The 21115-nt window shown below is 45.5% G+C and overlaps 1 protein-coding gene across 2 annotated transcripts; it reads right to left on the bottom strand.

Moving 5' to 3' along the window:
• Positions 1-924: 924 nt before the first annotated feature.
• On the bottom strand, positions 925-21029 carry upf2 (UPF2 regulator of nonsense mediated mRNA decay). 2 transcript variants are annotated; one of them, XM_088988324.1, is made up of 21 exons: positions 20944-21029; positions 19687-20067; positions 18039-18818; positions 16874-17034; positions 16600-16791; positions 15357-15506; positions 15163-15266; positions 15011-15096; positions 14745-14853; positions 14545-14658; positions 13902-14018; positions 13405-13794; positions 11326-11601; positions 11056-11239; positions 7765-7913; positions 7562-7687; positions 6412-6510; positions 6157-6330; positions 3494-3635; positions 3296-3416; positions 925-1760 (listed from the first exon to the last, which is right to left on the bottom strand). In XM_088988324.1, the coding sequence occupies exons 1-21, from the start codon at positions 20997-20999 to the stop codon at positions 1751-1753; spliced, it is 3921 nt and encodes a 1306-aa protein (XP_088844450.1). In that variant the 5' UTR covers positions 21000-21029; the 3' UTR covers positions 925-1750. The 2 variants fall into 2 exon arrangements, with proteins under 2 accessions (XP_088844450.1, XP_088844451.1); XM_088988325.1 differs by having other exon boundaries at positions 7562-7663.
• Between the last annotated feature and the right edge of the window lie 86 nt (positions 21030-21115).

The following is a 21115-nucleotide window of genomic DNA, read 5'->3' as shown; positions in this document are numbered from 1 at the left end:
CACGGTTCATTGAAAAAGGAACATCAGAAAAACTAAGGGAAAACAGTTTTGTGTTTTAAGGGTTTGAACCAGTTTGTTCTGTGACTTGACACTTAATTAATTAACTTTATTGACTTGCAACAAACACTTGAATCAGATTAAGATAACGCTGTGTGTACATTCAAGAACTTGAGGTTGCTATGACCGCTATAGAATAACTTGTCCTTGTTTTTATGTTATTTTTTTCTTCTTTTTTAAATGAAACCATAATTTATCGGTCAATTGTTGTAACTAATGATTTATAATAATACTAATAATAATAATTTCATTTCATTTATAAGCGCCTTTCAAAACTCAAGGACACTTTACAGTGACAGGATATTTTCTTTCTGCGGGTGAGCAGCGGCAGCCACACGCGCCAGTGTTCACTCAACCCGGAAGCTAATAGATAGCCAGGTTGATAGTCAGCCAGCCAGCGAGCTAAATAGCTAATAAATAGCAAATAGATAGCAGGCCAGCTTTGTAGCTAGCCAGATAGCTAATAGATAGCTATCTCGATAGATAGCTGGATAGAGAGACAAATAAAAAGAGGTGAAGAGATGAAAAGCTAGCAGAGAATACGTCAAAATATCAGTGGTAGAATGACACTATTTTCTTTGCTGAATTGAAAAATAGTGATTTTTTTTTGGGGGGGGCAGGCAGTGATTCTTCATTTATCTAACTTTGGAGCAACCTTATTTTGCAAGATGCATAACACACAAGCAGAATTGTTGTCCATTCGGAGGAGCACCGGAAAGGAAATGAACGCGCTTGTTGCGTTGGCCGCCTTGTAATTAGACTTTGGACAAAAAGGCGCACCCCGCCCTGTTTTTCACCACATTTTTGGGGGGTTTGTCTTTAAACTTGCCACAGCTAAATCTAACCAATCAAATCAGAGTCAGAGAGTACAATAGAACACCTACAGTGTATTGAAGTTATCAACGAGAAGCTTGGGCAATTCCCCCCTAAAGAAAGAGAAGAGAGGGGTCACCAACAACACATGAGGTTCTGCAAGAGGATGCCAGGACGATGTCACTGGAAGTGGACGCGCTCGCTAGCACGTGATGGCTAACACGTCAGGATATGGTATTCACTTCATTCTCGCTCGCCAATGCGTCAATGACATCACTGAATATGCTTTGAAAAGAAGTTGGCAAATTGTCGATTTCAAAGAGAAATTCAAGGATGACGTGGACATGCACAGATGAGCCTAAACCGACGCAGTTGAATATTCCAAAGCTAGTTCACCTGCAATTGACCTGTATGAGCGCTCAAATTCTCAAGTTCCCATAAAAAGCAGAAATTAGTCAACTTTTGCAAATATCGACTTAGCGTTGGCGTGAGCACAGTTCACCTCAGCCCGAATCCCACACACCAGGATGCGGCGGTGGGGGTTGCATCCCTTCATCTATTTTTAATTTATCCGTTTGCGCATCTTCGCTTTCTCCCCGTCACGTACCGATGCATTTACTTAATGACTGTGTCGCTAACTGCGTCCAATCTTCTTTCTCTACTTTGTTTTTGTTTGTCATTTCAGGCACAAAAGAAAAACCTCTGCTTTGGTCTGTCTGTTCTCCTCGCGGCCCCCTCTGGTAGGGGGTGAGATGTTGAGGTCGTGGATTGGCCCTGTCCCCGGCATCTTCGGAGACCTCGTGCCCCCCTACCTGCCGCACGGATTTTCCTCCGATCTTCTGCATCCTCTTGCTCTGTTGCTCCATCGGCCAAGGACTCGTCAGCGTCTCCTGGGTGAGGAGAGGTGCCACAAAGCTTTTATATCTTTTATGTTCAAAAAAATACATTTAAAAAAGTGGGACATCTTGTGAAATCAAAATACAGTGATACCTCAGCTCAGAAAGTGTGTGTAAGGCCAAAAGTTCATCTTCCAAACATTTATTTCCCATAAGAAACCATTCAAATGAGAATAATCTGTTCCCAGGTCCCCATAAAATATCATTTTCGACGAAATAAGGCTTAAAACGACACACATTGTACCTTATTATCGTATTGTAATTAAAGAAATATACTGCACTGGACCCTTAGCCACACGTAGCAATGATCGAGTTAGCGTACTGGTACAAATACGCTGTCACACAAACACACACTTTGTTCGTGTTTTTCGATGATCTCCTTCTTCTCCTCGATCGTAATTTTCTTTTGTGTCCTCTTCGGCTTAACACTAGCCTGTGGTGGGGACTTTTTCGGTCCCATAATAGCAAAAGTATCCTCGATAACAAACCAAGTCTACACTCAAAGAAAGGGAGGGGGTGACAAAAACTAGTCCACCAGCCACCGTGGCGCTGTTCGACCGTGTGGTTTGGTGTTCATCCGCCGAAAACTAGTCCGGCAGCCACCGTGGCGCCGCGTGGTTTGGTTCGTTCGCGGAAAACTAGTTCGTCAGCCAAGACTACTGTATATTCTCGTGATTTTAATGTTCATAAGGTGAAAAGTTCGTGAGCTGAGGTATCACTGTATCTTCTTTTACCAGACCTGTTATACAGTGTTGCTATTGTGTTTCTAGCATGTTGCTACTGTTTTACTGCCACGTCACAGGCACCGTTTGGGAAGAAAGTTGTATTATTATTATTAAGTTATACTATTAAAATTTTGCGAACTCTCTCTGTGTACCGTCTTCCTTTGTAAATATGTTTACATGTTTTAATGTGGGCACATGCGGCTTATATACAGGTGCGGCTTGTGTATGTATCACTATCGTTTAGATTTTTAATTGCAAAGGTAGCAAATTTTAACTCATTCACTGCCAGACGTGCAAAAATGTGTCCACTCCAGTGGCAGGGTTTTTGTCATTGTCACTCGAATCCCAGGACCCACAGAATATTGAGTTTCAGGACTACATAAACATTGATTGTAGCGTGAGAAACCTTAGACTCTCTTCTTGCATTAGCAAAAAAGAGTTAATTCCTAAATTATATGAGTCTGGGGTTATATGAGCTTGAAATGCGGACGGCTGTCCAAAATACAATGCAATACATAGATATTTGTTTTTATATGGTGCTTTAGCAACAGCGGAAGCTGGAACAAAGCGCTAACATGGGAAAAAAGGAAAATGCTGCCCCCTGGCGGAAGGGAAAAAACATTGCGAGCGGCCATGGCCAGTGCTTTATCTGCACCCAAACAAGAAAAAACAAAACCCAAACAAATTTGGGAAACATTTTGGATTCTCAAATGAATTGGTGAATGGCAGTGAATGAGTTAATGGGACTAAAATAGATACCGGACGGGTCATTTCGAAAGTGACGCAAAAGAGCCTCCATCTCACCTTCCTCCAGTCTTGAAGATGAGGTCAGCGTTGGGGGCGCCTTTGGGGTGCTGGTAACGGGGCCGTCGCTCGCGGTTGGTGTTAGCCTGCGCCGGGCGCTGGGCCAGGGACTGCAGCATTTCTGTAGCACACAAACACAAACGTTGGAGCGGAAGCGACGGCGCTCGGAAGTAACGCGCGGCTCATGCGAATTGGCACCCTGGTAGTCCTCCTGCTCTTGACGCTCGTTGATATCCAGGGTGAGTTTCTTCATGCGCATGCGCTCCTCCTGCTCGGCCTGCTGCTGGTTGAAGTGGTTGGCGGCCAGGTGAGACGACAGCGGCACGTGCAGGACCTTGAACTGTTCATTTGTACGGAAAACATAAACAATTTGATACATAGAAAGAGAGAGAGAGAGACAGAGAGAGAGAGAGAGAGAGAGAGAGACAGAAGATAGAGAAGTAGAGAGAAAGAGACAGACAGACAGACAGACAGACAGACAGACAGATAGACAGATAGATAGATCCACATATATACGCTGTTTATCATGAAACCACAAAGAATTCCTGTTGCGGTCCAATGTCAACATATGTGCTGAAGGTGTGACTGAAGAAGTGACCACGCAGCGTCGCACACGCCCACTAACATAAAGAATTGTTTGTGTGAGTGCCTCCTGTGTACTTTTCCAGGCCATTTTTCTTGGTTGGACGCCCAAAAACTGGACACGCCCTACACAGTATGAAGAGGAAACCTCAAACTCCAAAGCGCACATTCTCTAGCTGCAGCTTGCCAGCACACAAACACGCACAGGGAGTTTGAGAGTCAATATTATCGCATGTGTGCGTATTTCACTACAGGTACAGAAGCTCCCCACTTTATGAACTTGATACGTTCCAAGCGGTCATTTGTAAGGTGAATTTGTTCGCAAGTTGCTTCAGTGCTATATTTTGGATGGAATGTATCATCGATGGGGTTGTGATCATAGTCATACATTTTATTTATAATCGCCTTTCAAAGCTCTCAAGGGCACAATAGAACCACAGATAAAATTCTAAATACAAGATACAGACGCTCCCCAATGAACCTTCCGAATGAACTTTAAGATACATCGATGGGGTTGTGATAATAGGAATACATTTTATTTATAATTGCCTTTCAAAGCTCTCAAGGGCACAATAAAACCACAGATGAAATTACAAATACAAGATACAGACGCTCCCCACCTTATGAACAAGATACATTCCGAGCTGTGGTTCGTAAGGGGAATTTGTTTGTAAGTTGCTTTAGCGCTATATTTTGGATGGAATGTATGTTTAAGTCAAACACTGAACGGGCAAGTATAAAACACAGACGCTCTAACAGTCGTATAATAAATTCACACCTACTAGACATTATTAAACATAATTACGTGGCAGCAGCCATCCTTTTTGTTATGCATCGCGTCCTCCTGGAGTGTCAATTGGGAAGAGGGTCTTCCTCCCCATCCACATATTCTACGCAGCCAATCGCAATAATATAATAATACATTTCATTCATAAGCGCCTTTTAAAACTCCCAAGGAAACTTTGGGATATTTTTCCTGCAAATATTAATGAATAACTAGTTTTCAGACATGAAGTCAAGAATAATGACTGATATTGTGGTTTACATCCAAAAATGTGAAATTTTGGTGAAGATTTTAGCAAGCATCATGGAATTTCACAAGTTTGATTTGCTTTCACGGGCCGAAAAAAATGTGTGTGGGCCGGATTTGGCCCGCGGGGCTTGACTTTGAGACCAGTGCTCTAATGTGTATTTGTCCATGCGTGCGCGACAAGCACAGTATGCATCCAATCGCAAGCGATTTTCGACATACTCTACCGGCAAAAATGTTCGGATGTACCGTTATTCGTAACTCAAATGTTCGTAAGTTGGGGAGCGTCTGTAGTTGCATGATCTGCGCGCAGGTGTGCTTATTAGACTAGCCAAGGGCTATTCGGTAGCGAGCTGCATCAAGAATTCGGCCTAAAGGCTGTTTAAAGGACAACCGACGTCTCCGGACAAGTTGTGTCCATAATTTGGAAAATGGCTTCAAATGACTTCTACTGAGCGTATTTTACAAAGATCCCACCGCATATAGCTATATTTTACATTTTAAGACCTGCGCTGAATATTCATGAAGTCTTTTTTAGTTGGTGACGAGTCCGGACGTGACGTCACTAAAGGACCGTAAAAAAGATGCATTGTAGCGGTCCTTCCATCACGTCAATGTGTTTTGCTGTCCTTGTTTGTTCTGGGGACCTCGTGTTCCACTCAAAAGCCGCCAGAAGGCCAGAAGAAGGCGTCCAAGCTCCATATAAGGAATTTATCAGCCTGTGGAAATGGAGGTAGCCACAGGAGGTTGCCATTTTGTGCCTCTTTTTTTGGGTGATCGATTGCAAACGTATGCTTTCCTCTTCAGAACTATTTGAATCATATTCATCACTGCATGTGTAACAAGAAAGCATATTCTCCGAATCTGAAGCCATTGTTTTGATTCACAAGCAATGCAAGACGTCTTGGCGTGACGTCACGAAAGGGGGGCGGGACTTTCTGAAAATGCCCAATCGCAGCTCAATTTTTTTGCAGATTTTGGACACTTGATGTCATTTTTATTGGTGTTTTGCATCTGACTAAAAATATCAGCCTGCGTGTTTTGGGTATTTTAGATGCTATCAAACGTTTTTCTGGTGTCAGTTAAAAAACAAAAAATTGATGTCGGTTGTCCTTTAAGGCAGCACAACAAGTGGCAGCCATTTTCTAAACAACGCCGTATGCGCTTCAATCACAGGCGATGGGAGCAAATAGGGCCCTTGTGGCGTGGAGGCCAGCGGCGACGCGACGCGGCGGGGCGGGGGGCTCACCTGCTGCTTGTTGCCCTTGCGCGTGAGCATGACGAACTGCATGGTCTCTGAGACGTCGGCGTCAGGCTCGCCGATGCACGGCTGGCCGGACCCGCCCTTTCTCAGCTGGCTCTTCAGCTGCAGAGGGATGGCCACGTCCAGCTGGTGCACTTTTACCGTATCGCCGCTCCGCTGCTACAGGGAGAAAAACCATCAACGTCCATATTTCAAAGGTCACATGGGAGAGGACGATGAGGGTGGGGGCACGGGGCGCACCTGCAGGCTCTCTAACATCATCTTGTCCAAGGCCTGGACAAAGTCTTCGTCTTCGACACACGACACGTGCTTCAGTCCGCCGCCGCGGATGGTCACTTCCTACCAGCGCGGAGGAGAAAAGCGCAAGTCAGATGATGAGATGGGACGCCAGTGTCAAAACTTCATGTTTCAAGCAAGTTTTAAATTACTGTGCCAATTTATACGCCCTATTTTTCGGTGTATAAGACGCACCGAATGAATGGTGTATTTACAAACGTTTTCCATATCAAGTGATACCTCACCTTCAAACTTAATTGGTTCCCAGAAAGTGTGTGTAAAGTGAAATGTTCATCTGCCAAATATTTATTTCCCATCAGAAGCCATTAAAAATGAGAATATTCCGTTTCCATATCCCCATAAAACATAATTTTCTACTAAATAAGCCTTAAAACTACACAAAATTTACCTTATTATATGTATAATAAATGTGCTATTGTGTTGTAATTAAAGAAATAAACTGTACTATATAATAAAGTACTTTTATTGACCTTTGTGATGGTCGTTGACGTAGTTGCCTCTTGATGATATCCGAGTGAAGTTGCCGTGCTTTTTATGCGATAATACCCTCACACACTGTCCCCTGCTAGCTGCTTTTCATTAATCCAAATCAACAAGGTTTTCAACCTCTTCTATTGCCTGAGACCGTTGCTCAGACAACAGAGAAACACCCTGAGCCACACGTAGCAATGGTCAACTTAGCGTACTGGCCCCGGGACGCTAAGTCACACAAACGCACACCTTGTTCATATTTTTAAATGATCTTCTTCTGGTCGACCGTAATTCTCTTTTATGTCCTCGTCGGCTTAACGCTAGCCTGTGGTGGGGTCTTTTTCGGTCCCATAATAGCAAAAGTACTCCACTCGATAACAAACCACGTCTGCACTCAAAGAAAGGTGGCGACGAAAACTAGTCCGCCATCCACTGTATCGCCGTTCGAGCGTGCCGTCTGGTGTTCATCTGCTGAAAACTAGTCCATCAGCTACGGTGGCGCTGTGTGGTTTGGTTCGTTTGTAAGCGGATGTATCACTGTCTTATATCACAACAGGGTACAACTTGGAAATTGTTGAAGACCTATTATTGGTCAAAATTTGGCAAGGACGAGAGTTCTCACATTGTTCTCCTCATCCGTCTCGTTCTCTTTGTTGGAGTCTGTCAGGTCGTCTGTATTCTCCTCTTCCTCCTCATCCCGCTCCTCTTCATTGTCAGATGCCTCCTGTGCATCCCCAAAAATCAATACCTGTCGATATGGCCACAATTGTGCACGTGGGAAAGGATGGCAAGCGAGGGGGGGGCGGGGGGCGGTCACAGACTCACGTCTTCCTCAGGTTCGTTGATTTCGCTCTCATTGCCGGACTGCTCTTCCGTCTCGGCGCCGCCCTCCTCATCTTCGTCGTCTTCATCCTCGTCCAGGACGTCCCCTTCGCTCATGGCGCTGAATCGGCCTTCCTTCTCCATAGCCAGACCTGTAGAAACAGGACACGCCGGGAGGAAATTAAAAAGACATCTTAAAGGACAAGCGACGTCACTTTTTTTGTTTCTTAACTGACATCAGAAAAACATCTTATAGCATCTAAAATACCCAAAACACGCAGGATGATATTTTTATTCAAATGCAAAACACCAATAAAAATGATTTAAAGTGTCCAAAATCTGCAAAAAATTGAGCTGCGAATGGGGCTTTTTAAGAAAGTCCCGCCCCCAGTTCGTGACGTCACGCCAAGACGTCTTGCATTGCTTCAGATGGCTTCAGATTCGGAGAATATGCTTGCTTGTTACACATCGAGTTATGAATATGATTCAAATAGTTCTGAAGAGGAAAGCATACATGTTTGCAATCGATTAAAGAATTTACTCCGTGCCATTTTGAGGCAACATTGGGGGGAAATGTCGCACCCAAAAAGAGGCACAAAATGGCCACCGAGCTGTTGTGAGGAATGAATCAGCCCGTTTCCACAGGCTGATAAATTCCTTCCATGGAGCTTGGACGCCCTGTTCTGGCGGCTTTTGGGTGCAACACGAGGTTTTCAGTCCACACAAGTCCAGCAAAATATATTGACGTGATGGAAGGACTGCGACAATGTGTCTTTTTTTCAGTCAGGGGCGTTCCTTTAGTGATGTCACGTACGGACTCATCACCAACTCAAAAACAAGACTTCCTGAATATTCAGCGCGAGTCTTAAAAACGTAAAATATAGCTATATGCCGAGGAATCTTTATAAAATACGCTCAGTAAAAGTCATTTGAAGTGATTTTACAAATTATGGACACAACTTGTCCGGAGACGTCGTTTGTCCTTTAAGGCTTATTTAGCAGAAAATTATGTTTTATGGGGATCTGGGAACTGGGCGATTGGCTGGCAACCAATTCAGGGTGTCCCCCGCCTCGTGCCCGAAGACAGCTGAGATAGGCTCCAGCAACCCCCGCGACCCTAATGAGGAATAAGCGGGACGGAAAATGAGATGAGATGAGAGACTTGTCCGGAGGCGTCGGTTGTCCTTTAAGTCAAACACTGAACGAGGAAGTATAAAACACGCTCTAACCGTCGTCAAATAAATGTACACCTACTGTAGTACGACAACATATCCTTGGGTCTTCAGTAAGCCATTACTGAAGCTGCTAGTACGTAATTACTGAATTATGTGCCAGCACCCTTTAACTTTTTGTTATGCATTGCGTCCTCCTGGAGGTTCAACAGGGAAGAGGGATTTCCTCCCCGCCCATATATTCTATGCAGACTATCGTAAGCGAGCTGGGAAAATCGAGGCCTGAACTCGTTGGCAACACTTCAGCATAGCCGGCGGGCGCTGATTGGTCAGCCTTGGTGTCCGCCACGTTAACATCCAGCCCTTGAAAGTTCCAAAGAGTCTGTGTGCGTGCAGCACAGTACACAGCCAATCGCAAGCGAGCTCGGCCGGAAAAAGGCGCGCAATACAAAATCTTACAGCATCTCTGTCCAAACATTTTTCGACATACAGTACCCGCAAAAATGTTTGTATGTACCATTTATCGTAACTTGAATGTTTGTAAGTTGGGGAGCGTGTACAAGAGATGCAGCGAGGCAGAGCGGCGCGAGAGGTTCTGAACTGAACTGGCGAACCAGGAATGTCTGATCGCACCTATACAATATCAGCAGTGTTCACCTCCGGGCCTCCGTCACTCTACATGTGCATATTTTGTTTTTCAAACATAGCATGAAAACACTTATATGGAAGCTTCTTACCAAATTCCAGTAACGCTCATAAAACGTCCCCTCCAAACACTTTGAGTCGTGTCCTAGAATGATTTAACTGTCATGCTCTCACAGGGCGGGAGAAGGTGGTTGACATTTTCCTGTCGACACCTCCAAAGGGGGCAAACAAAGCTAGCTGCCATTCTCGCCGGGAGTGACGTGGGAATTCCGTAAGCAGCCTCAGGCATTGATTCTTTCTTATGGCTGCCAGCGTCTCGAGGTCCTCCGACTAGTATCCAAGCTGCCGATTGGCTGACGGAAGACTTTGATTCATTCTTGTACATAATAAGGAACCAAATGTTTGCTATTGTTACTGCACCGGATGACTTCATTGTTTATCTCTAGGATCAAGTGCAGCTTCATACAAAATATTGTACTGGAGGAATGCCGCTATGCTAAATGCAAAAAAGTGGTACAACCAGCGAAACTGGATGTGCAGTGTGTACAAGTACGGTGATACCTCATCTTACGAACGCTTTATTTTACGAACATTAAATTCGTGAGAATATAATCTTGGCATACGAACTAGTTTTCAGCAAACGGACCAAACCACACGGAGCGCCACGGTTGCTGGCGGACTAGTTTTCGGCGGAAGAACACCGAACCACACAGTCGAACAGTGCCGCGGGGGCTGGCGGACTAGTTTTCCACAACTCCTTTCTTTGACTGCAGATGTGGTTTGTTATCGAGTGTGGTACTTCTGTTATTATGGGACTGAAAAAGACCCCACCACAGGCTAGTGTTAAGCCGAAGAAAACACAAAACAAAATTACGGTCAAGCAGAAGAAGGAGATCATCTAGGAACACAAACGAGGTGTGCGTTTGTGTGATTTAGCGTCCCAGTACCACGTGTGGCTAAGGGTGTTTCTGTGTTGTCTAAGCCACGGTCTCAGGCTATAGAAGAGGTTGAAAAACTTCTGCTGATTTGGATTACCGAAAAGCAGCTAGCAGGAGACATTGTGGGTGAGGGTATTATCGCCGAGAAAGCACGGCAACTTGGGAGTTTGCCATCCATTGACAACTATCATCACAAAGGTAAATAAGATGACGTTATTATACAGTACAGTTTATTTCTTTAATTACAATACAATAGCAGATTTATTATCCATAAAATAAGGTATATTTTGTGTAGTTTTAAGGCTTCTTTAGTAGACAATCATGTTTTATGCGGACCTGGGAACGGATTATTCTCATTTATAATGGTTTCTTATGGGATATAATTGTTTGTCAGACGAACCTTTGGCCTGACACTTTCTGGGCAGCAATGAAGTTGGTAAACTGAGGTATCACTGTAGTTTGCTTCAATCCTGCTCTCATAATGATTTTTTTCTTTGTGTGTTTCAGGCCATGGAGCGAAAGACTGATTGTGCGCGTACCTAATTTGACGAGCAGCTCTCGCTCCAGGTCCAGCACTTGGCGGCTGGCCTCTTCCAAGGACGAGCTGATCCGCATTTTGGGGCGCAGGAGCTCCAACATGTCACTGATCATGTAGTCAATGTCGATGGGGAAGGGGTGCTCGTTGGTCCAGGCGTCTACGCTCTTCTTCCACCAGATATAGCGCTGCGTACATACACATGCATCAAGGCCGTTTCCCCAAAAAGCCCGTCAAACCTCAGTGATGAGTCGACGACGCAGGTGCGACTTGCCTGGAAGTAGATGAGGAAACAATCGAGCTTCTTCTTGCTAGAACCTCGGTCGAAATACTGGCCGCAGGTGTCGAGCAGCGTGCACACAAGGCGGACACGGAACAGGTGCTCGGGGGGGTCCAGGGCGCTCGGGCTGCCGTCTTGATTGACACCAAAGGAGATGAAGGAGAAGAGCGTGCGGAAGATGACGGCCGACTCCACCATGCGGTAGTTGTACAGCTCGCCCAGGAATTTGGCGCTGCTGATGCGCCGTTGGTTGAACTTGGGCTGGTTCACCTGGTGGCCCCAAATATGACATTTCAGGATTCTCCAGGTGTCTCAATGATATGGATGAAGTCACCCTGTCCTAGCTGCGCTGTGTACGTATGAGTGGGCGGTTTACGACAAATGGATCTTGAGTGCAAATTGTGTGATAGTTAGTGCAAAAAGTATCATCCTGCGGGCGCATACAGACGCAAGGGCAACAAGCAGCGGGTGAACGCCACCTTCGCCGCTGGCCTCCGCGCCGTGAGGTGCCCATTTGCTCCCGTCACCGGTGATTTATGCCCCAAGTGTACATTGGCCGTTTTTTTAGAAAATGGCCACCCCATTGTTGTGCTCAATGCAGCTTGCTACCAAATAGCCCTTAGGCTGGTCTAATAACCACACCTGAACGCGGAACATGCGACAGGACCCTCCCAAACTTATAAATGGTAGAGTTGCGAATAATGCTACATACGAACATTTTTGCGGGTACGTTCGGACAGAGATGCTGTAAGTTAGATTTTGTATTGCGCGCCTTTCGCCGGCCGAGCTCGCTTGCGATTGGCTGCGTACTGCGCTTTACGAACACGCACGCACACAGACACATTTGAGGTTTCAAGGGCTGGTTGTTTACGTGACGGACGCCAAGGCTGACCAATCAGCTGAAGTGTTGCCAACGAGTTCAGGCCCCGATGCGCCAAGCTCGCTTACGATAGTTTGAATAGCGTATATGGGTGGGGAGGAAATCCTTCCCAGTTGACGCTCCAGGAGGACATGATGCAGAAAAAAAAGTAATGGCTGCTGGCACGTAATTCAGTAATGACGTTGCAGCAGCTTCAGTAATGGCTTACTGAAGAACCAAGGATATATGTTGTCGTACTACAGTTGGTGTACATTTATTTGACGGCTGTTAGAGCGGCTGTGTTTTATACTTCCCCGTTCTGTGTTTTATACTTCCCCGTTCAGTGTTTGACTTGCATACATTTCATAAAAAAAATATAGCAGTGAAGCAACTTACGAACAAATTCACCTTACGAACGACGCTCGGACGTACAGTGATACCTCAGGTTACAAACTTAATTGGTTTCCAGAAAGTATGTGTAAGGCGAAAGGTTTGTCTGCCATTTATATCCCATAAGAAACCATTAAAAACGAGAATAATCACTTCCCAGGTCCACATAAAACATAATTTTCAACAATATAAGCCTTAAAACGACACACAATTTACCTTATTTTACGTATAATAAATATGCTATTGCATTTTAATTAAAGAAATAAACTATACAGTATAATAAAGTTGTTTTATTTAGCTTCCAGGTTGCCTCTTGATGATATCCGAGTGAAGTTGCCGTGCTTTCTCGGCGATAATACCCTCACACGCTGTCCCCTGCTGGCTGCTAGTTTTTCAACTTCTTCTATTGCCTGAGAACATAAAAACACCCTTAACCACACGTAGCAATGGTCGACTTAGCATACTGGTACTGGGACGCTAAGTCACGCAAACGCACACCTCGTTCGTGTTTCTAATTGATCGTCTTCTGCTCGACCGTAATTTTGTTTTGTGTCTTTTTCGGTCCCATAATAGCAAAAGTATCCTTGATAACAAACCACATATGCACTCAAGGTTAGGGGAGATTAAACCTAGCCCGCCAGCCACCGTGGCGCTCCATGTGGTTTGGTTTGTTTGCCGAAAACTAGTTAGTATGCCAAGATCAAATTCTCGCAAATGTAATGTTCGTAAGGAGAAAGGTTCGTAAGGTAAAGCGTTTGTAATCTCCGGTATCACTGTTTTCGTTCATAAGGTGGGGAGCATGTGTATTTTCAAATCGGCCGTACCTCCATTCCCAGGCGTATGTCCTCCAGGACGCCGTCCACCACATGGATGCCAACGTCCTCCTGGTAGGCCACCAGGCCGGCCAGCAGGTTGGCCACGCAGTGGATGCTGTTGTACTTGACGTTCCAGATGTTGACCATGCAACATATCAGGTAGTTCTTCACCTCGATGTCCTGCCAGGGCAACTTGCGCATCTGCCGGAGGACTTTCTCCGTGGTGACCTTGGACAGGTCCTTGTAGAGTAGCTTGCGGATGTACTCCTGCAGCGGCGGCCTCTTCTTCTTTACCGTCTTCTCCATGGGCGGCGGGTTGCAGTAGTAGTAGGCGTTCTCCACCATGGTCACATAGCGCGCGTCCAGATGCTGGGCCTGCTTTTTGCGGATCATTTGCTCCTGGAGGGACGACACCAGTGTCACCCGTACACGCTCGCAATAATAACAGAGGACACAAGTTGGAGCACATCGTCGACATAAGAATTTAACACGGAAGAGGGTCTGACCAGCAGGACGCTGGTCCGCAGGTGAGAGTCGGGAGACCTGAAGAGGAAGCGGCCACAGGTTTCCAGCAGGGTGCACGCCATCTCCACGTGATGATGCATGAAATCAGACAGCAACATCTGGTGGGGGATATTGGTCCAGACAATCATTGATTCCACGTAGTCTGCTGTCATTGTCAATTATCACAGCGACGGGCAGAAAATTAACCCATTCAAGGAAAACCGACGCCTCCGGACAAGTTGTGTTCGTAATTTGCAAAATCACTTCAAATGACTTCTACTGAGCGTATTTGACAAAGATTCCACGGCGATTAGCTATATTTTATGTTTTAAGACTCGCGCTGAATATTCAGGAAGACAATCCCCACGTGACGTCACGTCAGGAACGCCCCTGACCGAGAAAGAGACACACAATGCATTTTGGGGTACTTCGTTTGGTCTGAAAACTTTGTGTTCAAAACTTCAAAATGGCGCCGCGAGAGTGGCTGCCTTTACAGCTGATCCTGTTTTTTGTTTTTCTACTTCTTTCTTTGGTCACTTTGTTGCTGTGAAATGTAATATTCTCCATTGCGAGACTAATAAAGGCTAATCCAATTCCAATTCCAATATCCGCCCGGCTGATCCTGTCAACAAAGACGTCGGTCACCTTCAGACAGTGAAGAGTATCCGTCTTGGAAAACATCTTGAACTTGGCCAGCTCCCCGATAAACCGGACCGTTTTATTTTTGGTCTCGATGTTGATCTGGTCCTTCTTACGAATCTGGAGCCAATAGAACCAACCAAGACTTTGTTTTTAGGACAAGCGCGCTTCTGACGCATCTAGTGAAATGCGCCTCGATTTCTTACATGAAACCTGAAGTCTCCCTTCAGCATGGAGCAGAGATCTTCGGCCATGTCCGACATGCAGGGATGAAGAGTGGCCACCAGGCGGGAGTAAAAAGGGAGAAGATCCAACCTGAGACAAAGGGTTGAAAGTCAGCGCCGTGAAAACCAAAACGCCTGGTCAGTCTTAGAAGCACGGTCACATCCGCCAAAATTGATCTCATAATACTACATTTCATTTATACGCGCCTTTCCATCCACGCGGTTTTGGGTGTGCGTTCATGTGTCACCTTTGTCGGGGCACGGTGAAGAGGGCCCGCACCAGCTTCCTCCTGTTGGATTTGGTGTTCATGTTCATACAGAAGTCCATTGCGGCCTGCAAGCGTGAAAAGATGTCGTTGTTTGCCTGCCGTTAGGTTGTGAGGAGTCGTTTTGTGGTCACCTTGTCTATGAGGTCTCGGTTAACACAGTTTGGGAGCTGCTGGATGAACGCGTCCACTATCAGCTTCAGGTGGGATCCCGTGTTGGTCTCCTCATCTTCTTGCTCTAAATGTCGCACCATTTTTTTGGTCGTGGTCAATCACGATAAACATAGGAGATATGAAAAGTAATAGGGCGGTGCTTTCGGTCGTTCACCTTGCTCATCGATGAGCTTTTTGCTCAGCTCTTCATTTTCAGCATCATCACCTGCTTCCAATTCTAGAGCCTCGTCGGCGATGTCCAGCGCCTCCAGCTCCAGCTCCAGTTCCTCCGTGGTGCTGGCAACTTCCTTCGCCTCTTGCCCATCTGCCGCAGACGGACGGGGATGCAATTACGACACAAAACAAAATACCGTAAAAGTACCGTTTGGACAAGAAGCCGCTACTCTACTTTTCCCCCAAAATTTTCAACCCTTCTGCTTATTCAGTGATGCGGCCAATTTATGTAATTTTTCTAACGGCCGCCAGGGGCGCTCGAGTAGAAAAGGTACGATTAAAGGACAACTGACACCTCCACACAAGTTGCGTCCATAATTTGTAAAATGGCTTCAAATGACTTCTACTGAGCGCATTTTACCAAGATTCCACCGCATAGAGCTATATTTTACGTTTTAAGACTCGCGCTGAATATTCATGAAGTCTTGTTTTCGAGTTGATGATGATGCCCGAAGTGACATCACGAAGGGAACGCCCCTGACCGAGAAAGCAACACACAACAAACACTGTGAAAACACTGCGGTCACGTGACCAGCTCCCGTGCCTTGCGCAGTGTAGCAGGCGCCATTTTCTACCACGTGACCAGTCACGTGATCAAGCCACGTGACCAACGGCGTGACCGATACAGATTTCGATAATGGTGGTACCGTATAGAAACCCCTAAGCAAATATCGATTCACCTTAAGTATCTTTTGTATCGATATAAACATAGCAAAATGGCCGGCGGGAGATGAAAAAGACCACCGTAGTAACCGGATTAGCGTAATAACCATGAATCGTACTAAACGGAACTAATTATACATAAAAAGGCTAGAAATGCGCACGGGAAATGAAAATAGTATCGTATTAAGCAGTATTGTCAATATAACCGCTATCGATATCACGAGACTTTACTTTATTATTATTATTATTAAATTGATTTTCCTCTAAAAATGTAGTGGGTGAGGCTTATAATCGGGTGCGCTCTATAGTCTGACACTTATGGTATTTGCGTTGGATGGGTGCCAATAAGGACCACAGCCTCGTGAGCGACAACAGGAAGTGGAGTTGATCATGGTGAGTCCTTTCGGATTGATGCGTTTGATTGTTAAAAACAACATTTACGTTCCTTCTTATCTTTGAGTTGAAATAAAAAATCCTGGAACGTTACAACCGAAATTCATGGCGGGATTGGAATTGCTGACCTTTGGCTTCATCCTTGTCTTTGCTTTGTCCGCCTTTGTCGTTGTCCTTGAAGAGGATGGCAGGGACAAACGCCTTCAGGTCCACCAAGTTCTCGTAGAAGTTGCGCGCGTCTTCATCCTCCCAGAGGCCACCCTCCAGGTCATACTCTCCATGCTTGCCGGGGGTGAAAATGTCGATGCCCGGACCGTGTTCTGTGGGATCAAGCGCTTTGTTTTGTTCCACCGACCGTGTTGAAGCCAAGAGAGATGGAGACGGAGGGAAAGGATGACCCACCTTCCTGCACGGTCTTGTCCTGAGGCAAATCGGGCACGTTTTCATCCAGCAAGTCAGCCAGTGACTGCGTGTTGGCCAGCAGCTTCTGATAGGACGTGGCAAACTCCTCGTACTGCTTGTGGCGGTCCTCACTCAGCTCCCCTTTGGAATGCAAGATGCGCCTGAAGACCAGAGCAGATGTTACCATGACCTTCGCAAAGCTGCTTTGGTCCGAGCCAAAGGAAAGGAAATATGCTAAATATGCAACTGGATGTCAAATCAATGCTCTCCTTAGAAATTAAAAAGAAACTTTCATTTAAAGGACAAACGACGTCTCCGGACAAGTTGTGTCCATAATGTGTAAAATGGCTTCAAATGACTTCTACTGAGCGCATTTTACAAAGATTTCACCGCATATAGCTAGATTTTACGTTTTAAGACTCGCGCTGAATATTCCGGAAGTCTTGTTTTTGAGTTGGTGACGAGTCCGTACGTGACATCACTAAAGGAACGCCCCTGACCGGAAAAAAGACACATTGTAGCAGTCCTTCCATCACGTCAATGTATTTTGCTGTACTTTGGTCTTGGTTTGGTCTGACAACCTCGTGTTGCACCCAAAAGTCGCCAGGAGAGGGCGGCCAAGCTCCATATAAGGAATTTATCAGCCTGTGGAAACGGAGGTGGCCACAGGAGGTCGCCATTTTGGCCTCTTTTTTGGGTGAGACAGTTCCCCCCAATGTTGCCTCAAAATGGCACGGAATAAATTATTTAATCGATTGCAAACATGTATGCTTTCCTCTTCAGAACTATTTGAATCACATTCATAACTGGATGTGTAACAAGAAAGCATATTCTCCGAATCTGAAGCCATTGTTTTGATTCACCAGCAATGCAAGACGTCTTGGCGTGACATCACGAACTGGGGGCGGGACTTTCTGAAAATGCCCAATCGCAGCTCAATTTTTTGCAGATTTTGGACACTTTTTTTTTTTTATTGGTGTTTTGCATTTGACTAAAAATATCATACTGCGTGGTTTGGCTATTTTAGATGCCACAAAACGTTTTTCTGATGTCAGTTAAGAAACAAAAAAGGGACGTCGGTTGTCCTTTAAAATGCGCTGCACCGTATATGTGGAAAAAGTTGTAAAATATGTGCCAGGACCCTCCCCCCCAAGTGCGTCCTCACCTGTTCTGCCTTTCAATGTTCTGCAGCTCCCGGTGGTCCTTCTTCAGGTGCTTGGCGAGTGACGTAAAGTACTCACGCAGCAGGTTCTGGAAAGGCTGCTGCTTCTCAGAACTGATGATCTCACTCGGCGGGAAGCTTAGACCATACTTGTCGACGGCCGTCTTGACCTTGCGGGGCAGCAGGCCGGCGATATCGTCGCCGCAGTGCTTGCAGAAGCTGATCACCACCGACACGTGCGTGTGCGCGTCGCGGTCGGCGCTGATGATGTTCTTGAGTTGCTCGTAGATGAGGGACAAGCCCTCTTTGTCGGTGAAGAAACCCACAATGGTGAGCTCGGCCACGAAGCGCAGGTCGGTACGTAGTTTGCTGACGTTAGGCACTTTGTCCTCCTTGCGCGCCTCAAAGTGCTTTTTCCAAGCCTGCAGGAGCAGCGGGGCAAACTCGCTGTACCGCTGGTGGAAGAGCGAGCACAAATGTACGGCGCAGCCCACGTCTGAGATCTTCAGCTTGGCCTCCACCACGGAGCCGACCGCCTCGCCGATGTACTTGCTCAGGTTGAGCGAGGCAAAGTCACTGGAGAGCGCTTCGCGCTGCTGCTCGGTGAGTGTGCGCAGCTTCTTGACAAAAGCCGTATTCTTCTTCAGGCTGGAGTCCAGGCGGCTGAAGAAGGCCTCCTCCGGACGGGCCTCGTGGGCATTCTGGTTCCTGCCACGCAGCGCCTTCCGGCATTGGTGGCGCTCCCAGGCCTCCTGGTGCAACTGCTGACCCTCTTCCTGTTCCCTATGACAAATAATTGCAATCAGACAGGAGACCTGACAGAATAATGTCGATACAGTGATACCTTGCCTTACCAACTTAATTGGTTCCCAAACAGAGTTTGTAAGGCGATAGGTGTGTATGCCAAAAATGTATTTCCCATAGGAAACAATTAAAATGAGACTAATCCGTTTCCAGGTCCCCATAAAACATCATTTTCTACTTTCTAATTTTCTGAGCCTTAAAATACACAAAATATACCTTATTTTATGTATAATAAATGTGTTATGGTATTATAGTTAAAGAAATAAACTGTACTGCATAATAAAGTCGTTTTATTGACCTTTGTGATGGTCATTGATGGCTTGATGGAATGGAATGTCCGCTTTCATAAGCATTAAACACTTGATGAGGAACGTAGCCGCCTTCTTTCACCATCTTGAGGAATGATCCCTTGTCGGTGCTTTCTCTGCGATAATTTTATCTAGTTCCTCATCAATTGTGTTCTGTTTAGGTGGGTTGATAGCTTTTTGCATCAAGTGTACAGACGGCTAGTGCGGGTTGTTTGTGGAGCCTGATTGATGGGATATTTTAACCTTGCAGTCTACACTCTGCCTTTGAACTATCAAAGTTGAAAGTCTCCCTCTCTCTGTCGTCTGCCTGTCTCTTTCATGTTTAAACCACCTCCGATGCAATGACGGTAATAGGGTGAGTGCGATTCATCGTTTTGGCTTCAAATAACACAGATGCTGTCTTGAAAGTAACATTTCAGTTACAGGATCCGTGCGGAAACAGGAGCGGTGTCTCAAGAGTGAGGAAATGTTTTACGAAAAGCAGTCAAGATGAACAAGCAATCCAAATCACTTCAAAGTGATATGACAAATTCCCATACTTCAGGATAGTCGCTTCCTGCTCACGTTGCCTTTTGGCTTCATCCTCTTGAAACTTTCTCTCCTGCTCCTCGTGTTGCCTCTTCATCTCCTCCTCCTTCTGTTTCTGCTCTTCCTCCACCTTCTGTTTCTCCTCCTCTTTCTTCTTCCGCTCCTTCTCCTCTTTCTTCTTCTTCTCCTCCTCTTGGCGCTTCCTCTTCTCGTCTTTGCCGCCGTCCTTTTTGCCACTCATCTTGCCCTCATCTTTGGCTTTGTCCCGTAACGCTGCTGCCGCCGCCGTCGCTTTCCGCTCCGCATCTTTGTCCTTCTCCAATTCCTTGCTGCTAGCGAAACAAGCATCTTTCTCGTCCATGTTTACTGAGCGCTTGCGTTCAGCAGGCATACTGACAAAAGCAGACAAAAGTGACTCGTCAGTTATCATGGGAAATTATAGACAGATAGCCAGACAGATATTTATTGATCATGTGAAGGAAATTCAGAAATGACATGTCAATTTAGTCTAACCCAGAGGAATAAAAACAAGAGTACAATGTTGCTCGCGGTAGGGTATATAAAGGTTCGTGTAATTATGCTGGCTAGGACAACGTATGCCCGATTACAAAACGATACGTTGTCATTTAGACATAATGTCGTTTTTAGATATAACATTAATCTATCAGATCTGAACAGGAAACTCATATCTGTGACATACAACGGTCCGCCAACGTCACATAATTTCCTATTCTGAACTCTAAAACGAAGTAAGTTGGACTGTAAATTAACTCACCCAGTGATCTCAAAAGTAATCATGTCAGAAGAAACGCACAAGCAGTGTGATAGCAGTCTCGTTATGAGAAAGTATTGGAAAATAACGAAAATGACCGAAAACTAAATATCCAGCCAAACTCACGATTCGTCGTTAGCCACTTAGCTTGGATCCGGGGTTGCCACTTTCCCCCTCAACCTAGATAGCGTCGGAAACGTTTTTTTTTATGGTAATTGTTTTTTGAAACAATTACACGAGTACAAACCACCAATGTCTTGGACGTGACGTCGTTTGTCGATAGTCTCTCCACGATAATAACCCTGCGTTGTAAATACTTTTCGCTAGGCCACACTAATGGACGCCAAGCAATGGTTGTAAACAAAGCATTCTGACGAGGTTAAAGTGTTCAAGTGAACACGTTACATTTATAAAGCACGGCTACATGACATTTAGTTCTTATTTTAACACGGGGGTTCCAAATGTTTCAATATAATGTTGAAAATAACAAGTTTACCTATTGGTGAGAGGAAAACAAACATCGGTCTTCGACGTTTGATTTCCGTGTGACATCAAGGACCCCTACGTGGCATTATAATTCCGCCTGACTAAAAACATTTACTTTTATTTCTCGCCTTTTTTTTTCAACAAAAGGGTGACACGTTACAATTGGTATCCCATTATTTTTT

Source organism: Hippocampus bargibanti, linkage group LG22 (genome assembly GCF_051943395.1).
Source record: "Hippocampus bargibanti isolate YZ-2025 linkage group LG22, ASM5194339v1, whole genome shotgun sequence".
Taxonomy (NCBI): Eukaryota; Metazoa; Chordata; class Actinopteri; order Syngnathiformes; family Syngnathidae; genus Hippocampus; species Hippocampus bargibanti.
Note: the sequence above shows the minus strand (reverse complement) of the source record. Positions and strands in the feature narration are given on the sequence as shown.